The sequence below is a fragment of the Pristiophorus japonicus genome, chromosome 12 (genome assembly GCF_044704955.1).
Source record: "Pristiophorus japonicus isolate sPriJap1 chromosome 12, sPriJap1.hap1, whole genome shotgun sequence".
In the NCBI taxonomy this organism is placed as follows: Eukaryota; Metazoa; Chordata; class Chondrichthyes; family Pristiophoridae; genus Pristiophorus; species Pristiophorus japonicus.
The window spans coordinates 56,976,668-56,995,018 of record NC_091988.1 but is presented as its reverse complement, the minus strand read 5'-3'; the positions used below and the strand labels follow the sequence as shown (position 1 = coordinate 56,995,018).

At 45.0% G+C, this 18,351-nt stretch overlaps 1 protein-coding gene across 1 annotated transcript in view; it reads left to right on the top strand.

Moving 5' to 3' along the window:
• Positions 1 to 18,351, top strand: part of slc38a3b (solute carrier family 38 member 3b) — a 154,677-nt gene that overhangs the window by 96,878 nt on the left and 39,448 nt on the right. The window contains exons 9-13 of the mRNA XM_070895528.1: positions 3,351 to 3,409; positions 4,964 to 5,131; positions 7,214 to 7,293; positions 14,529 to 14,629; positions 16,140 to 16,264. Of these exons, the coding sequence (XP_070751629.1) occupies positions 3,351 to 3,409; positions 4,964 to 5,131; positions 7,214 to 7,293; positions 14,529 to 14,629; positions 16,140 to 16,264 (533 nt within the window). The remainder of the gene's footprint in view (positions 1 to 3,350; positions 3,410 to 4,963; positions 5,132 to 7,213; positions 7,294 to 14,528; positions 14,630 to 16,139; positions 16,265 to 18,351) is intronic.

Here is an 18,351-nt window from a genome sequence, read left to right as displayed (position 1 = left end):
CCCTCATAATTCTATACATCTTAATAAGGTCTCCCCTCAGCCTCCTCTGTTCCAAAGAAAATAAACTCAGCCTATCCAATCTTTCCTCGTAGCTAAATTTCTCCAGTCCAGGCAACATCCTCGTAAATCTCCTCTGTGCCCTCTCTAGTGCAATCACATCTTTCCTGTAATGTGGTGACCAGAACTCTACTGTACTCTAGCTGTGACCTAACTAGTGTTTTATACAGTAAAAGTTTTATACTACTGTGGTAGCACGTTCCACATTCTAACCACTCACTGGGTAAAGAAGTTGCTCCTCAATTCCTGATTAGCTTTATTAGTGACTATCTTATATTTATAGCGCCTGGTTTCGAACTTCTCCACAAATGGAAACATCTTCTCTATGTCTGCCCTATCACACCGCTTCATAATTTTAATGATCACTAATGGTCGTCCATCAGCCTTCTCATTTCTAGAGCGAAGAGCCCCAGCCTGTTCACTCTTTCCTGATGGTTATAACTTCATAGGAAAGGTAATCTAATGTGGAATGAATAGACTGATTTCTAAGTTAATTATCAGATTCACTAATCGGTATACATTGTAAACTATATGCAAAACCACAGTCATTGGCTTAGAGGAGTCTGGACCCAGAACTGGAATATAGTTAATAAAATCAGAAACCACAGCACACCCTCCTCCAGACCAGGAACTTGTCACGAACCTGTTAGCAATTTGTTGGGTTTGCACCCAGTGCAATGGGACATCAAATTGTCCTGCAACTCCTCCGCCCGCCCCCGTCCCCCCCCCCCCCCCCCCCCCCCCCCCCCCAACTATCCCACACACACCCTGAGAATCCTTTTTAAAATGTTAGTGAAAAGTGACGTTAGCAACACTGGCTGCTAACTCCAAAGCACTTGCACAGAGAAATTCTGAGCCGCAGGAGATGTAATTGCACTGCCGTGAACAGTCCGAGCTTTGTCTGTCAAAATGAATGCTCGTTAATTATTGATGTTCTGCAGAAATTTGAAAGATTGAATCGGGTTCAACTTAGATTCCTAATAATGAGATGGGCCGCGGAAATGGGTCACGGTGATCTTTCAATAATCCTCTCGTGGCTTTTGGAGCCTTTTATGAAATAATCTTATTTTAAATTCAAGTTGTGTTTTGTCATCTGAACTGTGTGTTGTTGCTAGTGATTTTTAATCTGTATCCAATGAAGGAGGATGCTTGTTCTGCTGTCTGCAGCGTAGCTAATGGCAGGCAAAGCTAATGTGAACCAGAACATTTAATTAGTAGCTGTTGTATTTGTAGACTTCCCTGTTCCCCCGCCTCCCCCTACAGAATTGCATCTGTTAGTGCAGTTGTCCTGTGCTGCCAATGTCTAAAACTGAGAACTAGACTCTTCCTTCAATTAATTCAATGGAATCCCTTACTCTAACTCATTCTTTCTCAGGACTTCAACCCTGTGGACCCCCTTCCTTCCTTCACTCTTTCCTCCTTTCTCTGGTCTACAGGGTCTTGAAGGCCAAGGTTGGTGCCACCCAATGACTACTTGTTCATTTACCATGTCTTCTGATCTACTCTTCAACCTTGGTGGTGTCCTGATCTCCACTGTAGTCCCTGGTCCTGGATTGACAGAAGTCACAAAGTTTATTTCCCCAGTTTTCTTTGTGTATCTGAGAAAGCAAAGCGAACTTTAAGGGCCGCCATTGCCACTGCTGAGTGGGCGGGGCTTCCACAGTGCAGGCACCGCTCGTTTTCATTCAAGAATTTCATTGGGGTCCTTCTACCCTACATAAACTTGAGCTCATCCAAAACTCGGCTACCCATGTCCTAACCAAGTCCCGCTCACCCATCACCCCTGTGCTCGCCGACCTACATTGGCTCCAGGTTAAGCAATACCTCGATTTCAAAATTCTCATCTTTGTTTTCAAATCCCTCCATAGCTTTGCCTCTCCTCCAGCCTCACAATGCCCCCCCCCCCCCCCCGAGATGTCTGCACTCCTCAAATTCTGCCCTCTTCAGCATCCCTGATTATAACGCTCAATCATTGGTGGCCGTGCCTTCTGTTGCCAGGGCCCCAAGCTCTGGAACTCCCTCCCGAAACATCTCCACCTCTCTACCTCTCGTTCCTCCTTTAAGATGCTCCTTAAAACCTACCTCTTTGACTAAGCCTTTGGTCACCTGCCCTAATTTCTTCTTGTATGGCTCGGTGTCAATTTTTTAAAATGATCTTATATCACTCCTGTGAAACGCCTTGGGATGTTTTACTGCATTAAAGGCGCTATATAAATACAAGTTATTGTTGGTTCTGGGGTTTAGTTCACTGTTTAAATGGAGATTTAATGCACCAATTATCTCCTTGTGTTAAACTTGCATTTGAAAGTCATTTTTTTTCTAGAGTGATGACCTGAACAGTTAGAAAATGGTTTGGTTGGAACAATATTGTCAACGTCAATCAACTGTATTTTACACAGTTATCAAAGGACTGCAATAGATCCATTGATTAATGTTTCATTGAGTGTTTTTTGTTCTGTATTTCTCAGGAGTTTTTATTTCTTCATTGATCATTGCCACTAAAACTGGGAACTGGGTCAAGACCTGTAAGATAAATGGGAATTATTTGTATTGCTGCAATATCCTTGATATTATAAAGAGACGATATCTGCAGAGTGAACAATGCCTCACACACTTCCTTTGTTCCCAGGTTTTACGTTTTAAAATTACCGGGAAGAGGCACGATCTGTAGGACCTTCCTTCCTCCTCCCCTTCCTCATCCTTCTCCCCTCCTCCCTTCCTCTTGTTCCCCTCCTTCCCTCTATCCCTTCCCCTCGCCCCGGGCAACAATCCATTTTGTGAAGTCCGTGCTCTATTTGTTGTGTAACTGGAACACAGCATGTAATGTCACGACAGTGTCTTATGCTACAGTGTGGGGGAAGGTTCAACATAAAATGGCTGCTCTCAGGCAGTCTGTGGCCAGCAGTTTTAACATGAAAAATACAGAACCAAGGGACTACTGAGAGGCAATAGTTCCTCCAATTTTTTTTTTTTGGTGCCGTGCAGCCGTTTTAAGTGGCTGAGCGGGCTATTCCAAATACCACACACATACAGTTTTGCAATGACAAGCCAGTAGTGCAGCCGCACAGCTTAATGGGAACATTGCAAGAGGGGGCACTTAGTGCGTACAGACTGGCCTTTTATGTCTTTTCGGATTATGTGGCAATTCAGATGAACAAAATTCCCCAGCAGAGCTTTTCAGCCATCATCGTACTTCCTGTATTTGAATTCCGTGGGGAAATCAGATGGAATTCTATTGAGTATATTCGGTGCACTCAGAAGGATAATGCTTTCTCTGCATCTTTTAATTGTAGGTTACCTGGGATACACCAGCGGTTTCTCCCTCAGTTGCATGGTTTTCTTTCTAATTGTGGTAAGTGTGTTAACGTCAGCAGCTTGATCGATGGGAGTCGGGAGCAAAGTTCCATCTGTAGAGGATACTCGGTGAGGAGACTGTGCAGACAGCAGAATTCTATTCTCTGAACAATGATAATCTGACAACACACGAGTGGCTCATAGATTTGCAACAGGAGTAGGCCATTCTGCTCTGTACCTCAATTCCATTCACGCGCCTTTGATCTATAATCCCTTTATCTAACATTAATCTATTGATCTCAGTCCTGCAAATGTTAGCAGCCATTATGAGGCATGTCATTGTTCTTTTTTAATCTAGTGGTTTTCCTCATGTTTACAACTGTTAACGTTGTAAATTTACAGAATTATACATGGGGTAATGCTCAATTACTTATTCCCTCCAGCCATTTGCAATAAATACGAGAAGCTGCAAGTCAGTCTAGGGGTTTCTGGTGATGGCTCAAACGGCAAGAGCTCATGTCAAACAAGCTGTACAAAGATTGCAAGTAGTAGAAGAGGGACAGAGAGAGAGATACAAGTATTTTGACTAATCCAGGAGAAAATATTGGCTGGTTCAAAGCTTTGACTTTCATTTTCGGGTGCTGACTAAAGCGTGTGATCCAATTCCAGAATATAGTTTAATTTATCTCGTGAAAGGTTGATGTTATTGTACGAATTATAGGAACATAGGAACAGGAGTAAGCCATTCAGCCCCTCAAGCCTGTTCCGCCATTCACTGAGATCATGGTTGATCTGTGACCTAACTCCATATACCGACCTTTGCCCCATATCCCTTAGTACCTTTGGTTAACAAAAAGCTATCAATCTCCGATTTAAAATTAACAGTTGATCTACTATCAATTATGTTTGCGGAAGAGAGTTCCAAACTTCTCCCACCCATTGTGTGTAGAAGTGTTTCCTAATTTCACTCCTGAAAGGTCTGGCTCTAATTTTTAGACTATGTCCCCTAGTCCTAGAATCCCCACCCAACAGAAATAGTTTCTCTCTACCCTATCTGTTCCCCTTAATATCTTGAAAACCTCGATCAGATAACCTAAATTCTAGGGAATACAACCTTAATTTGTGTAATCTCTCCTCATAACTTAACCCTTGGAGTCCGGGTAACATTCTGGTAAACCTATGCTGCAACTCCCTCCAAGACCAATATATCCTTCCCAGGTGGTGTAGTGCCCAGAACTGCTCACATTACTGCAGGTGTTGTCTAACCAGGATTTGGTATAGCTGCAGCATAACTTCTAACCCATGGTCCTCTAGATATAAAGGCCAGCATCCCATTAACCTGCTGAATAAGGTGCTGAATAGAGCCCTGTGGTCCAATTCCAGCAGATAGTTTCAATTATCTCATCATCGGGTTGTCGTTTTTGTATAAATTCTTAATGTGCTTGTATCAAATTCCTCTCTCGGAAGTTTTAATGAGTTAATCCAATAAACAGGTTTATTTTAATCCGTGTCACCTGTCTTAAAATGGCAGAGATAATTTAATACAAGTCCTCTAAGTGTTCATGTGTTATGATTGCCGATAATAATTTCAATCCTTATGTGGATGTTTTAGGTGATCTACAAGAAGTTCCAGATTCCATGCCCATTTACTAACATACATGCAAACAGCTCCGTTTTGGACAGCGTCAACTATGAAAATACAACCAGTTGCAACAACAGCGACATTCACAAAATCACTGAGGAGCAGTGTTCCCCACGGCTGTTTACGATGAACTCCCAGGTAACCTATCAGCAGAACCATTACTTTATGAGATTGTGAATCTGTAATACAGAGGATTGATGTGTAAGGCATTTCAGAATTTGGTTTATGAACATGGTTGAGGTCCTAGTTGAGAGGAACTTCTATATGCTACAGGATCTTCCGTAGATGCAAGTTTGCAGTGAGGCGGAGAACGTACTGGGGGTGGGGGAAATTTGGTACTGTAGCACCTCCAGTTAGCGCCAGCAAATGGTGGTAACAGTTGCAATAGCCCGGGGCGAGGCGGATCCAGCGCCGCACGGCAAATCCGCCCCCCCGCCACCCCCCATTGCATGCAACGCTCACAGGCCGCTCGATCTGGAAAATTGATTGCCGCCATTTACCTTAGCACCTCGACCAGACGGCAACATAGAGAGCTGGCGTGTAGTTCCAGGAAGCCAGCTCCAGCGATGTTATTTGAAGGAATCAGCATTAATCATTCCCAGCTATCAGAGCAGGTTAGTTTCAGTGGTTTCTTGTCAGTTTCACCCACTAGAGCAATTCCTATGAGTAATTTAAAGCTTCCTTTTTATCAGCAGTCTTCTGGCAATTACAAAGTAGCTACATTTATACTAATATCCCGTGGCACTATTTCGAAGAAGAGCAGGGGAGTTATCCCCAGTGTCCTGGCCAATGTTTATCCCTCAACCAACATAACAAAAACAGATTATCTGATCATTATCACATTGCTGTTTGTGGGAGTTTGCTGTGCGCAAGTTGGTTGCCGCATTTCCCACATGACGACACTCCAAAAAGTACTTAGTTAGCTGTAAAGCGCTTTGAGACATCTGATGGTCATGAAAGGCATTATATAAATGCAAGTCTTTCTTTTACAAAGTAGCTACATTTATTGTTGAAAGATTGAGACTGATGCACTTTACAACGTTAATGAGGGCTGTACTGGCATGGCACCTCACCCTCCAGGATCTACAATGGAGGAAGCGTAGGCAGCGAGAAATATAGGAACATGTGTAAAGAGGGATGAGGAGGGACATCAGGGCTCTCATTAGGAGGCCTTGCCCTCCGAGTGTATTCTGACAGTTCTTCTCCTACCTTCAATTAAGCGAGGAGCAGTGTATTAGATGTCCGCATCACCAAGGTGGTGGTCACAGAACTCTGCTACCTCTGCCAAAGAGACCTCCAGCCTCACACCAGGATGACTTAAACCCCAGATCCCTTTTGCTCACCACATCTCTATCACAGGAATGTGTCATGCCATATCACAGCATCCTCTTGGGCACAAAGGTGAAATGAGAGACCACAAAATATTCCAAACTCCATTAATAAATGTTATGCATAAACATATCTCACATTCATATTCATTCTAATAACTAATGACCCTTGTGCCTGCCATAGTTGAATAGTTGCCATTGTATGCAAGATGTGAGATGTAGGTGTGAGTGTTGGTCAGTAGAGATTGTTGGTGGGTGAGTACTGGGGGCCGGTGCTTTGGGCAGTGTGTGAAGCTTGTGTTACAGGTGGTGGTATGTAGCACTTGTTGGAGCATTCAATCACCCTGACCACCCAACTGAGGTGGATCTGCCATGAACACACCTGCTTCAGTCCTCAGGCACCTGCTCCTTGTTGTGCTTCTTCTTGCTGAGGCAACTGCACAGCCAGCAAAGCTGAGAATGAGATGCTGCAGTATCAATGAACCTCCCCTTTAAATACTGGGAAAAGCCTGTGGCAATGATGAGTTGCGATTAGACTGTACCCGATATTGGTCCGCCCTTTAAGTTTAATGCCAGTGAGCTAGGCCTTTAAGACTTGAATTAGTGCTCCAATCATTTTTTTGAGCAGTGAGCACAAATTTTGCGTGCAGTCTTAATGCATTAGCGCCTGCCGCTAAATCTCCAACTTTGTCATTGCTACCGCCCATTCTCTGGGCTATAATGAATTGTTAGCCCAATGTTTAATAATGGCAGTGAAAGGATTGTTTATCTCCTTGATTGAGAAAGAGGAATTAAGCTGAAGTCTATAGATTGGACCCCAATGTTGCAGATATCTAGCTCCCATTTTATTGTTCATTTTAAATCAATTCAATGTTCTGTCTCTCATTTGCAGACCGCATATACCATTCCCATCTTGGCCTTTGCCTTTGTCTGTCATCCAGAGGTACTGCCTATCTACACAGAGCTGAAAAAGTATGTATGAGTAGGATTTTTGATTGGGCAAATGGGTATGTTTGCTTGGCAGCTGACCTACCAGCATTGATGCATCTGGAGTTCTAAAGTCATTGTAAATCAATGGTCCAGCTTTGTTTCCACGGTTTATGACTTCGGCCTGGATTTTGCGGTGGGTAATGACGGTGGACTGTCAGCGTTCGCCATCATTACCCCTCTGAAACTGACTGTAACTTCAGGATTTAGCGCATGTGCAGTTAAACGCGGAAATTCTGACGTTGCGATCAGACATTCACTGCTCTGATACTGGCTCTACTGTGGACCCCCCACCCCATAGCTGGCAATCCATGAAATCAGTTGAACTGACAAGAACTTTAATTTTTCCACGCTAATATTGCTGTTAAATAGCCCATTAAATGCGAAGCCTTGTTGGAATAAAGCTGGCATATAGACTGCTAAAACTGCTCTGGCCCTGAAAAACTAATTTTATATTTGTGGAATGTCACATTTCTCTATTATGTTAAAAATTACAAGAGTTCTAATCAAAAAATGTTTACATTTTGTTCATGATATTTCAGTTTCTACCTTAACCCCCTGTGTATGCTCCAATCTTTATTTTTGTTCTGTGTAACATTTTTAAAATGTGCATGATAATCAGTGCTTTTCATTTCCTGGTTTGCTGTCTGTGAGAATTCATAGAATCATAGAATGGTTACAGTTTGGAAGAAGGCCATTTGGCGCATTGAGCCCATGCTGGCTCTCTGCAAGAGCACCTCAGATAGTCCAACCTCCCCGTTCTTTCCCCGTAACACTGCAAAAGTTTTTCTTTCAATGTGATTGGCTGCTTAGACAGCTTGATGACATCACTGCTACTCTGCTAGAGTTCCCCTTTTGACAGCGCTACGATGAGTTTCACGCCGAGGAAGCTAAAGTTCTCGCCTCAGAGCTTTTTTCGAGGTCAGCGGTGATCACCGTCGTTTCACCGCTGACCGCAAAATACGGGCCAATATGTGGATTCAATTGAGACCTCGTCTCTCACTGCTAGCCATGAGTTTCTCGGGAAAAACCAACTCCATCAGCATTTGAAAAGTGAAGCAGGTTTTGCAGACCGAGACACTTCGGGGCTAGGTTTTTCTATTGTGTGCTTGTCCGAATGGGATGTCCCAGTCCAATAAAATAAATGGGGAGAAAATCATGGGCTGTTGAGCACATAAGCGGAACACCCTGGCCAGGAAATACCACTGGAAGTGAGCTTTTCATGGCCTTCCTTGCAGTCAAGTCTACTACAGTCACAGAAAGATGGCTGGATGTTGTCGCACAAGGAGCATGGAGGACGGGGTGTGTGGCATACAAGACACAGGAAGGAGGGAGGGCTCTGAAACGTGAAGAACAATATCCAAGAATTAGGGAGCAATAGAGAGAGACAACAGCAATTTTCTTCTGGGAATCCTGGAAGAAAGGGCAGAGAGCAAGACCCTTTTTTTTAATGAACCCTTGAATGGAGGGAGGAAGAAAAGAAACAACAGATTTTGAAGAGTGATAAGAAAAAGTAATTACAACAGTAATTACCCAGCACAAAGGAAGATGGTTGTGGTTGTTGGAGGTCAATCATCTCAGCCCCAGGACATCGTTGCAGGCAGTGTATTAGGCCCCCCCTTGGAGAAGAGTGATCATAATATGGTGGAATTCTACATTAGGATGGAGAATGAAACAGTTAATTCAGAGACCATGATCCAGAACTTAAAGAAGGGTAACTTTGAAGGTATGAGGCGTGAATTGGCTAGGATAGATTGGCGAATGATACTTAAGGGGTTGACAGTGGATGGGCAATGGCAGACATTTAGAGACCGCATGAATGAACTACAACAATTGTACATCCCTGTCTGGTGTAAAAATAAAAAAGTGAAGGTGGCTCAACCGTGGCTATCAAGGGAAATCAGGGATAGTATTAAAGCCAAGGAAGTGGCATACAAATTGGCCAGAAATAGCAGCGAACCTGGGGACTGGGAGAAATTTAGAACTCAGCAGAGGAGGACAAAGTGTTTGATTAGGGCAGGGAAAATAGAGTACGAGAGGAAGCTTGCAGGGAACATTAAAATGGACTGCAAAAGCTTTTATAGCTATGTAAAGAGAAAAAGGTTAGTAAAGACAAACTTAGGTACCCTGCAGTCAGAATCAGGGGAAGTCATAACGGGGAACAAAGAAATGGCAGACCAATTGAACAAGTACTTTGGTTCGGTATTCACTAAGGAGGACACAAACAACCTTCCGGATATAAAAGGGGTCAGAGAATCTAGTAAGAAGGAGGAACTAAGGGAAATCCTTATTAGTCGGGAAATTGTGTTGGTGAAATTGATGGGATTGAAGGCCGATAAATCCCCAGGGCCTGATGGACTGCATCCCAGAGTACTTAAGGAGGTGGCCTTGGAAATAGCGGATGCATTGACAGTCATTTCCCAACATTCCATTGACTCTGGATCAGTTCCTATGGAGTGGAGGGTAGCCCATGTAACCCCACTTTTAAAAAAAGTGGGGAGAGAGAAAACAGAATTATAGACCGGTCAGCCTGACATCGGGAGTGGGTAAAATGATGGAATCAATTATTAAGGATGTCATAGCAGCACATTTGGAAAGAGGTGACATGATAGGTCCAAGTCAGCATGGATTTGTGAAAGGGAAATCATGCTTGACAAATCTTCTGGAATTTTTTGAGGATGTTTCCAGTAGAGTGGACAAAGGAGAATCAGTTGATGTGGTGTATTTGGACTTTCAGAAGGCTTTCGACAAGGTCCCACACAAGAGATTAATGTGCAAAGTTAAAACACATGGGATTGTGGGTAGTGTGCTGATATGGATTGAGAACTGGTTGGCAGACAGGAAGCAAAGAGTAGGAGTAACTGGGTACTTTTCAGAATGGCAGGCAGTGACTAGTGGGGTACCGCAAGGTTCTGTGCTGGGGCCCCAGCTGTTTGCATTGTACATTAATTATTTAGACGAGGGGATTAAATGTAGTATCTCCAAATTTGCGGATGACACTAAGTTGGGTGGCAGTGTGAGCTGCGAGGAGGATGCTATGAGGCTGCAGAGTGACTTAGGTAGGTTAGATGAGTGGGCAAATGCATGGCAGATGAAGTATAATGTGGATAAATGTGAGGTTATCCACTTTGGTGGTTAAAAACAGAGAGACAGACTATTATCTGAATGGTGACAGATTAGGAAAAAGGGAGGTGCAACGATACCTGGGTGTCATGGTACATCAGTCATTGAAGGTTGGCATGCAGGTACAGCAGGCGGTTAAGAAAGCAAATGGCATGTTGGCCTTCATAGCGAGGGGATTTGAGTACAGGGGCAGGGAGGTGTTACTACAGTTGTACAGGGCCTTGGTGAGGCCACACCTGGAGTATTGTATACAGTTTTGGTCTCCTAACTTGAGGAAGGACATTCTTGCTATTGAGGGAGTGCAGCAAAGGTTCACCAGACTGATTCCCGGGATGGCGGGACTGACATATCAAGAAAGACTGGATCAACTGGGCTTGTATTCACTGGAGTTCAGAAGAATGAGAGGGGATCTCATAGAAACATTTAAAATTCTGACGGGTTTAGACAGGTTAGATGCAGGAAGAATGTTCCCAATGTTGGGGAGGTCCAGAACCAGGGGTCACAGTCTAAGGATAAGGGGTAAGCCATTTAGGACCGAGATGAGGAGAAACGTATTCACCCAGAGAGTGGTGAACCTGTGGAATTCTCTACCACAGCAAGTTGTTGAGGCCAATTCACTAAATATATTCAAAAAGGAGTTAGATGTAGTCCTTACTACTAGGGGGATCAAGGGGTATGGCGAGAAAGCAGGAATGGGGTACTGAAGTTGCATGTTCAGCCATGAACTCATTGAATGGCGGTGCAGGCTCGAAGGGCCGAATGGCCCACTCCTGCACCTATTTTTCTAACTATCTTCAGCTGCTTCATCAATGACCTTCCCTCCATGATAAGGTCAGAAGTGGGGATGTTTGCTGATGACTGCCAAGTGTTCAGTTCCATTTGCAACTCCTCAGAAAACGAAGCAGTCCATACCTGCATGCAGCAAGATCTGGATGATATTCAGGCTTGTGCTGATAAGTGACTAGTAAAATTCGCGCCACACAAGTGCCAAGCAATGACCATCTCCAAAAAGCGAGAGTCTAACCTTGACATTCAATGGCATTGCCATTGCAAATTCCCCCACCAACATCCTGGGGGGTCACCATTCACCAGAAATTTAACTGGACCAGCCACATAAATACTGTGGCAACAAGAGCAGGTCAGAGGCTGAGTATTCTACGGCGAGTGTCTCATCTCCTGACTCCCCAAAGCCTTTTCACCATCTACAAGGCACAAGTCAGGAGTGTGATGGAATACTCTCCACTTGCCTGGATGAGTGCAGCTCCAACAGCACTCAAGAAGCTCGATACCATCCAGGACAAAGCAGCCTGCTTGATTGGCATGCCATCCACCACCTTCAACATTCACTCCCTCTACCACCAGCCCATCGTGGCTGCAATGTGTCTTATCTATAAAATGCACTGCAGTAACTCACCACAGCTTCTTTGGAAGCACCCCCCAAGCCTGCAACCTCTACCACCTAGAAGGACAAAAGCAGCAAGCAATGGGAGCAAGTTTCCCTCCAAGTTACACACCATCATGACTTGGAAATCATCATCATCATAGGCAGTCCCTCGGAATCGAGGAAGACTTGCTTCCACTCTTAGCATGAGTTCTTAGGTGGCTGTACAGTCCAATACGAGAACCACAGTCTCTGTCACAGGTGGGACAGACAGTGGTTGAAGGGAAGAGTAGCCGGGGAGCCTGGTTTGCCGCACGATCCTTCCGCTGCCTGCACTTGATTTCTGCATGCTCTCGGTGACGATACTCGAAGAGCTCAGCGCCCTCCCGGGTGCACTTCCTCCACTTAGGGTGGTCTTTGGCCAGGGACTCCCAGGTGTCAGTGGGGATGTCGCACTTTATCAGGGAGGCTTTGAGGGTGTCCTTGTAACGTTTCCTTTGCCCACCATTGGCTCGTTTGCCATGGACGAGTTCCGAGTAGAACAATTGCTTTGGGAGTCTCGTGTCTGGCATGCGAACAATGTGGCCTGCTCAGCGGAGCTGATCAAGTGTGGTCAGTGCTTCAATGCTGGGGATGTTGGCCTAGACGAGGACGCTAATATTGGTGCATCTGTCCTCCCAGGGAATTTGTAGGATCTTGCGGAGACATCGTTAGTGGTATTTCTCCAACGACTTGAGGTGTTTACTGTACATGGTCCACGTCTCTGAGCCATACAGGAGGGCGCGTATTACTACGGCCCTGTAGACCATGAGCTTGGTGATAGTCTTGAGGCCCTGGCCTTCAAACATTCTTTTCCTCAGGCGGCCGAAGGCTGCACTGACGCACTGGAGGCGGTGTTGGATCTCGTCGTCAATGCCTGCTCTTGTTGATGAGAGGCTCCCAAGATAAGGGAAGTGGTCCATGTTGTCCAGGGCCGCGCCATCGATCTTGATGTCTGGAGGGCAGTGCTGTGCGGCGAGGACAACCTGGTGGAGGATTTGTCTTACTGATGTTTAGCGTAAGGCCCATGTTTTCACACGCCTCGGTAAATACGTTGACTATTTCCTGGAGTTCAGTCTGTGTGTGTGCACAGACACATGCGTCGTCCGTGTACTGTAGCTCAACGACAGAGGTTGGTGTGGTCTTGGACCTGGCCTGGCGACGGCGAAGGTTGATCAGCTTCCCACTGGTTCTGTAGTTTAGTTCCACTCCAGCAGGGAGCTTGTCACCTGTGAGGTGGAGCATGGCAGTGAGGAAGATTGAGAAGAGGGTTGGGGCAATGACACACCCTGCTTGACCCCAGTCCGGACGTGAGTTGGGTCTGTGATTGATCCGTTGGTAAGGATCACAGCCTGCATGTTGTCATGGAACAGACGGAGGATGGTGACGTACTTTTGGGGGCATCTGAAACGGAGGAGGACGCTCCATAGACCCTCGCGGTTGACAGTGTCAAAGTCCTTTGTAAGGTCGAAGAAGGCCATGTATAAGGGCTGGCGCTGCTCCCTGCATTTTACCTGCAGCTGTCGTGCTGCAAAAATCATGCCGTTGTGCCCCGGAGGGGATGAAATCCCCACTGCGACTCCGGGAGGAGCTCCTCTGCCATGGGGAGAAGACGGTTGAGGAGGACTTTCCCAGTGGCTGATAGTAGGGAGATTCCTCTGTAGTTTTTTTTTTTAATTCGTAGCCAATTGTTCCAATTCTTTGTCAAATCACAAACGCCAGAGGTCACCTTGCACACGTCAAGGATCACTCTGCGCCAATGCTCTTAGCCAAAAGGCCTAGAGCCACTGCACCGTTTCTGGAAGTACTGCAATACCAGGTTCGTGCCATGGAGGTGGATGGGTCAGGCCCCCCCACACCTCCGTGGAGGTGGATGGGTCAAGCCACCCCACCCACCTCCTATTTCCAAAAAAGCAAGCATATACCTTCCTGATCCAGGGAGAACCACCTTGGGGTTATGGTGGTTACTCCCCTGTCAGGTCAGTTACGCATGATCTTAGCCAAAAGGCCGCAGTCGGACTTGTCCTCTTTTTTTTTTAAAAGATGTTCCTTCATCGCTGGGTAGAAATCCTGGAACTCCCTCCCTAACAGCACTGTGGGAGTACCTTCACCACAAGAACTGCAGCGGTTCAAGAAGGCGGCTCACCACCACCTTCTCGAGAGCAATTAGGGATGGGCAATAAATGCTGGCCTTGCCAGCGATATCCACATCCCGGAACGAATTTTTAAAAAATACTCCGGATGCTGGAAATCTGTAATAAAACCAGAAAATGCTGGAGTTATTCAACAGGTCAGGCAGCATCTGTGGAGAGAGAAACAGAGTTAACGTTTCAGGTCGATGACCCTTTGCCAGAACTGGAAAATGTTAGAGATGTAACAGGGTTTAAACAAGTGCAGAGGCAGAGAAAGGGCGGAGGGGAGGAAAGAACAACAGGGAAGGTCTGTGATCGGGTGGAAGGCAGGAGAGATTAAATGACACAAGGGATGATGGGGCAAGACGGAAGATGGTAATGGGCCAAGTAAAGAAACATGATGGGTCTAGAGGAGGTGTAAATTGGAATATCAGGATCATCAGCAGCTACCTCCATTGGTTCGGACGGCAGCTGTTGCTGGTGATTCTGATATTCAAGGTGCCTTTTTGGCATTTTATGTCTGAAATGTGAAACTTGTATTTCAGCCCAAGCAAGAAAAAAATGCAGCACGTGTCCAACATCTCAATCATGGTTATGTACATCATGTATTTCCTCGCTGCACTCTTTGGATACTTGACGTTTTATGGTGAGTTCAAAAAATATATATAATTTTTGCACATTTCTTTTCGTATACGAAGGTAGGAACAACACAAGAACAATTATAGTTCAGTTTAACTCAAATAGCATAAAGAGTTATTGAAGTAGCCGCCCATCATTTCTGCCCAGTTTTTCTAGACTTGGGTTCCTTGGCCACTTTTGATAACTCAATGATTTGCTGAATTTGTTGCACATTTAAATTCATCTTTGATCTCTGTAAATCTTTTCATAAATACCATGATCAAAATTAGGCAAAATATTTCGCAGCACTCTCACCAATGTTTTATAAAGCTTTACCACGGCCTAGTTGGACTTGTATTCTGTTGATCTTCATACATTTAGTATTCAATATTGGTAAGAGATGAGGAATAGTGACAACTAGGTAAGCATTTTTACACTCTAGCTACACATTCTTAACACACTTTGGCCAACGAGCCAGTGGCTAAACTGAGGCATGCAAGGGTCTTGTCAAGAGGAAAGAATCTGTGTATTGGAAGAGCTAAATGCTCTTGGAGCTTATTTGAGCAGCGATGAGACAGGTGATGAAATTTGACAATACAGGTCTGAGCATTTGATAAGGTCACAGGAGAGCTTGTTGTCTCTAGCACTGACATGTCTCTGTTTTGTGCCAATCCCAGGGCAGTTACCTGTCTCCTGCAATCATCTCAGTTGGGTTTGAGATCCTAGCACAACTTCTTTGCTCTTCTTATTTCAACTGAGTTGTAGTCCACTCCCAAGAAGGATGCCTGCATCCTGTACTCCTGCCCTCAGCTGTTCTGTATTCCCGTTCTGTCCCCTGATCATCTGTGCCCCAATTAGGTTGGCACCCCAGGGTGGCTGTCAACCTTTTCAATTCATCATGTTTTTGAAGACTTGATTCATGCAGGTAGGTCACAAAGTGCCAGTTGTGGCGCAGTTGGGCACACTCTCACCTTTGGTTCAGGATCGTACTCCAGAGACTTGATCACATAACTCAGGCCGACACTCCAGTGCAGTGCTGAGGGAGTGCTGCGCTGTTGGAGGTGCCGTCTTTCAGAAGAGGTATTAAACTGAGGCCCCATGCCCGCTCTCAGGTGGATGTAAAGGATCCAATGGTACTATTTCGAAGAAGAGCAGGGGAGTTCTCCCCACTGTCCTGGCCAATATTTATCCCTCAACCAACATCACTAAAATAGATAATCTGGCCAGTATCACATTGCTGTTTGTGGGACCTCACTGTATGCAAATTAGCTGCCTCGTTTCCTACATTTCAGAAATATTTCATTGGCTGAAAAGCGCTTTGGGATGTCCTGAGGTTGTGAAAGGCACTCGATAAATGGAAGACTTTGTTTCTTTTTGCGGCAATTATATGCAAATAACTTTGGTGCGCCGTTGAGCCCATTCAAAGATGAAAACTAGTTGTGCACTGTCTGTTTCCATTGATATGGTGTTCATTGTTACCATAGACACATATTCCTGTCATAGAACAGAAGGTATGACACTCTGTTTCTTCCTTGCAGTAAGAGTTGAGCCAGAGATGCTGCACACGTACAGTAAGATTGACCCTTTCGATACACTGATTCTCTGCGTCCGTGTAGCTGTGCTGATTGCTGTAACCCTCACCGTGCCTATTGTACTCTTCCCGGTAAGTGCAAGGACCAGTGTGTGCTCCAGAGCCTGTACAGACAGTTTTATTTGACATTACAATGGATATTAAGGGAATCAAGGGATATGGGGACAGTGCAGGAAAGTGGAGTTCAGGTAGAAGATCCACCATGATCTTATTGAATGGCGGAGCAGACTCGAGGGGCCGAATGGTCTACTCCTGCTCCTAATTCTTATGTTCTTAACAGAATAAAGGGTCAGAAAAGTTGCAGATTTACTGGTCAAGGGCCGTTGTTATCTGATGGTCCATTCTATGAAACCTCTGGTCCAGGTACTGAATGCAACAATTGTTTTTCTCTTACCTTTCATTATTTCTTTTTTAATGTTTCTTTCACACTTTTTTGTTTCCTACTTGAAAGTTTCTCTGTTTCATTTTTCTTTAAGGTTACCAATTCCCTTTCTCAATCTTTACACAGCACAAAATCCAAATGGTAGGAATCATGTATCACAGCTAAATAGTGCGTACTTTTTAGATCGTTGACTATCAAAAGGAAATTTAATGCTGGCGGAAAAGAATAATTCTAACTGCTGGATCACTGGAATTTTCAACTTTAGATGTATAGAAAAATAGTTTAACACCACAAAAATCACTATTGACAATCCTTCAGAAAGGGTACTGATGATCCAAGATGGTCCATGTTATTCTGAGTAGTTTATTGCAACGGTACTGTATTTTACTCTGGGGACATATTCCATTTAGGGCCAATTTACTTTGGCAAATGGCAAAGTTAAGAAATACCATATAAGGGTAGAAGTTATTGCTGGTGATGTTATCAGAAAAACATTTGGTGCTCTCGGACCAGATTCCTCATTCTGTTTTCTTTAATAGAGAAAGAAAAAATGAGTCAGTTCGTGAGTAAAAGCTCAACTAGTCCACTTATGCCTTTCGGGGAAGGGAACCGTTACCTCCTCTGCCCGGTCCAGTCCCACACTGTCTAGTTGACTTCTAGTGCCCTATGATGTGGCCCAGCAAGCTACTCAGTTGTACGGACAATCGCTGCTAACAATTCAAGAAAAAGGCCCAACACCAATTCTCTTTCTCTATCTTCCTAATTTTGTAAAATTATGAGGGCCCTAGGTAGAGTGGAGAGGAAGGCATCGACGAGGCACTGACTACACTCGACCAGCTCTGTTGGGTGGGCCACATTGTTCACATGCCTGACACAAGACTCCCAAAGCAAGCACTCTACTCGGAACTCCTACATGGCAAGTGAGCCCCAGGTGGGCAGAGGAAACGCTTCAAGGACACTCTCAAAGCCTCCTTGATAAAGTGCAACATCCCCATCGACATCTGGGCATCCCTGGCCAAATACCGGCCCAAGTGGAGGAAGAGCATCCGGGAGAGCACTGAGCACCTTGAGTCTCGTCGCCGAGAGCATGCAGAAAGCAAGCGCAGGCAGCGGAAGGGGCGTGCGGCAAACCAGACTCCCCACCCACCCTTTCCTTCAATGACTGTCTGTCCCACCTGTGGCAGAGACTGTAATTCTCGTATTGGACTGTTCAGTCACCTGAGAACTCACTTTTAGAGTGGAAGCAAGTCTTCCTCGATTTCGAGGGGCTGCCTATGATGATGATGGATAGGAAGGATCTGTTTCCCTTAGCAGAGGGGTCAATAACCAGGGGGCATAGATTCAAAGTAATTGGTAGGAGGTTTAGAGGGGATTTGAGGAGAAACCTTTTAATCCAGAGGTTGGTGCAGGTCTGGAACTCACTGCCTGAAAGGGTGACAGAGGCAGAAACCCTCAGTACTTGGATATGCACTGGAAGTGCTGTAACCTACAAGGCTATGAACTGGAAAGTGGGATTAGGTTGAATAGCTCTTTGTCATCCGGCACGGACACATTGGGCCGAATGGCCACCTTCTGTGCTGTAAGTTTCTATGGTTTTATGGTAGGAACCATATCTCAAAGGCAACTAGAGATGGGCAATAAATGCGGCATTGTCAGCTTTGCCCGAATCCTGAGAACAATGTTTAAACAAAATTAACCTGTTTTATTTTAAATACATTGCCAACAGTAACTTGTACTGTAAAATGTCATGGGTAATTATATAAGTGAACTAGCTACA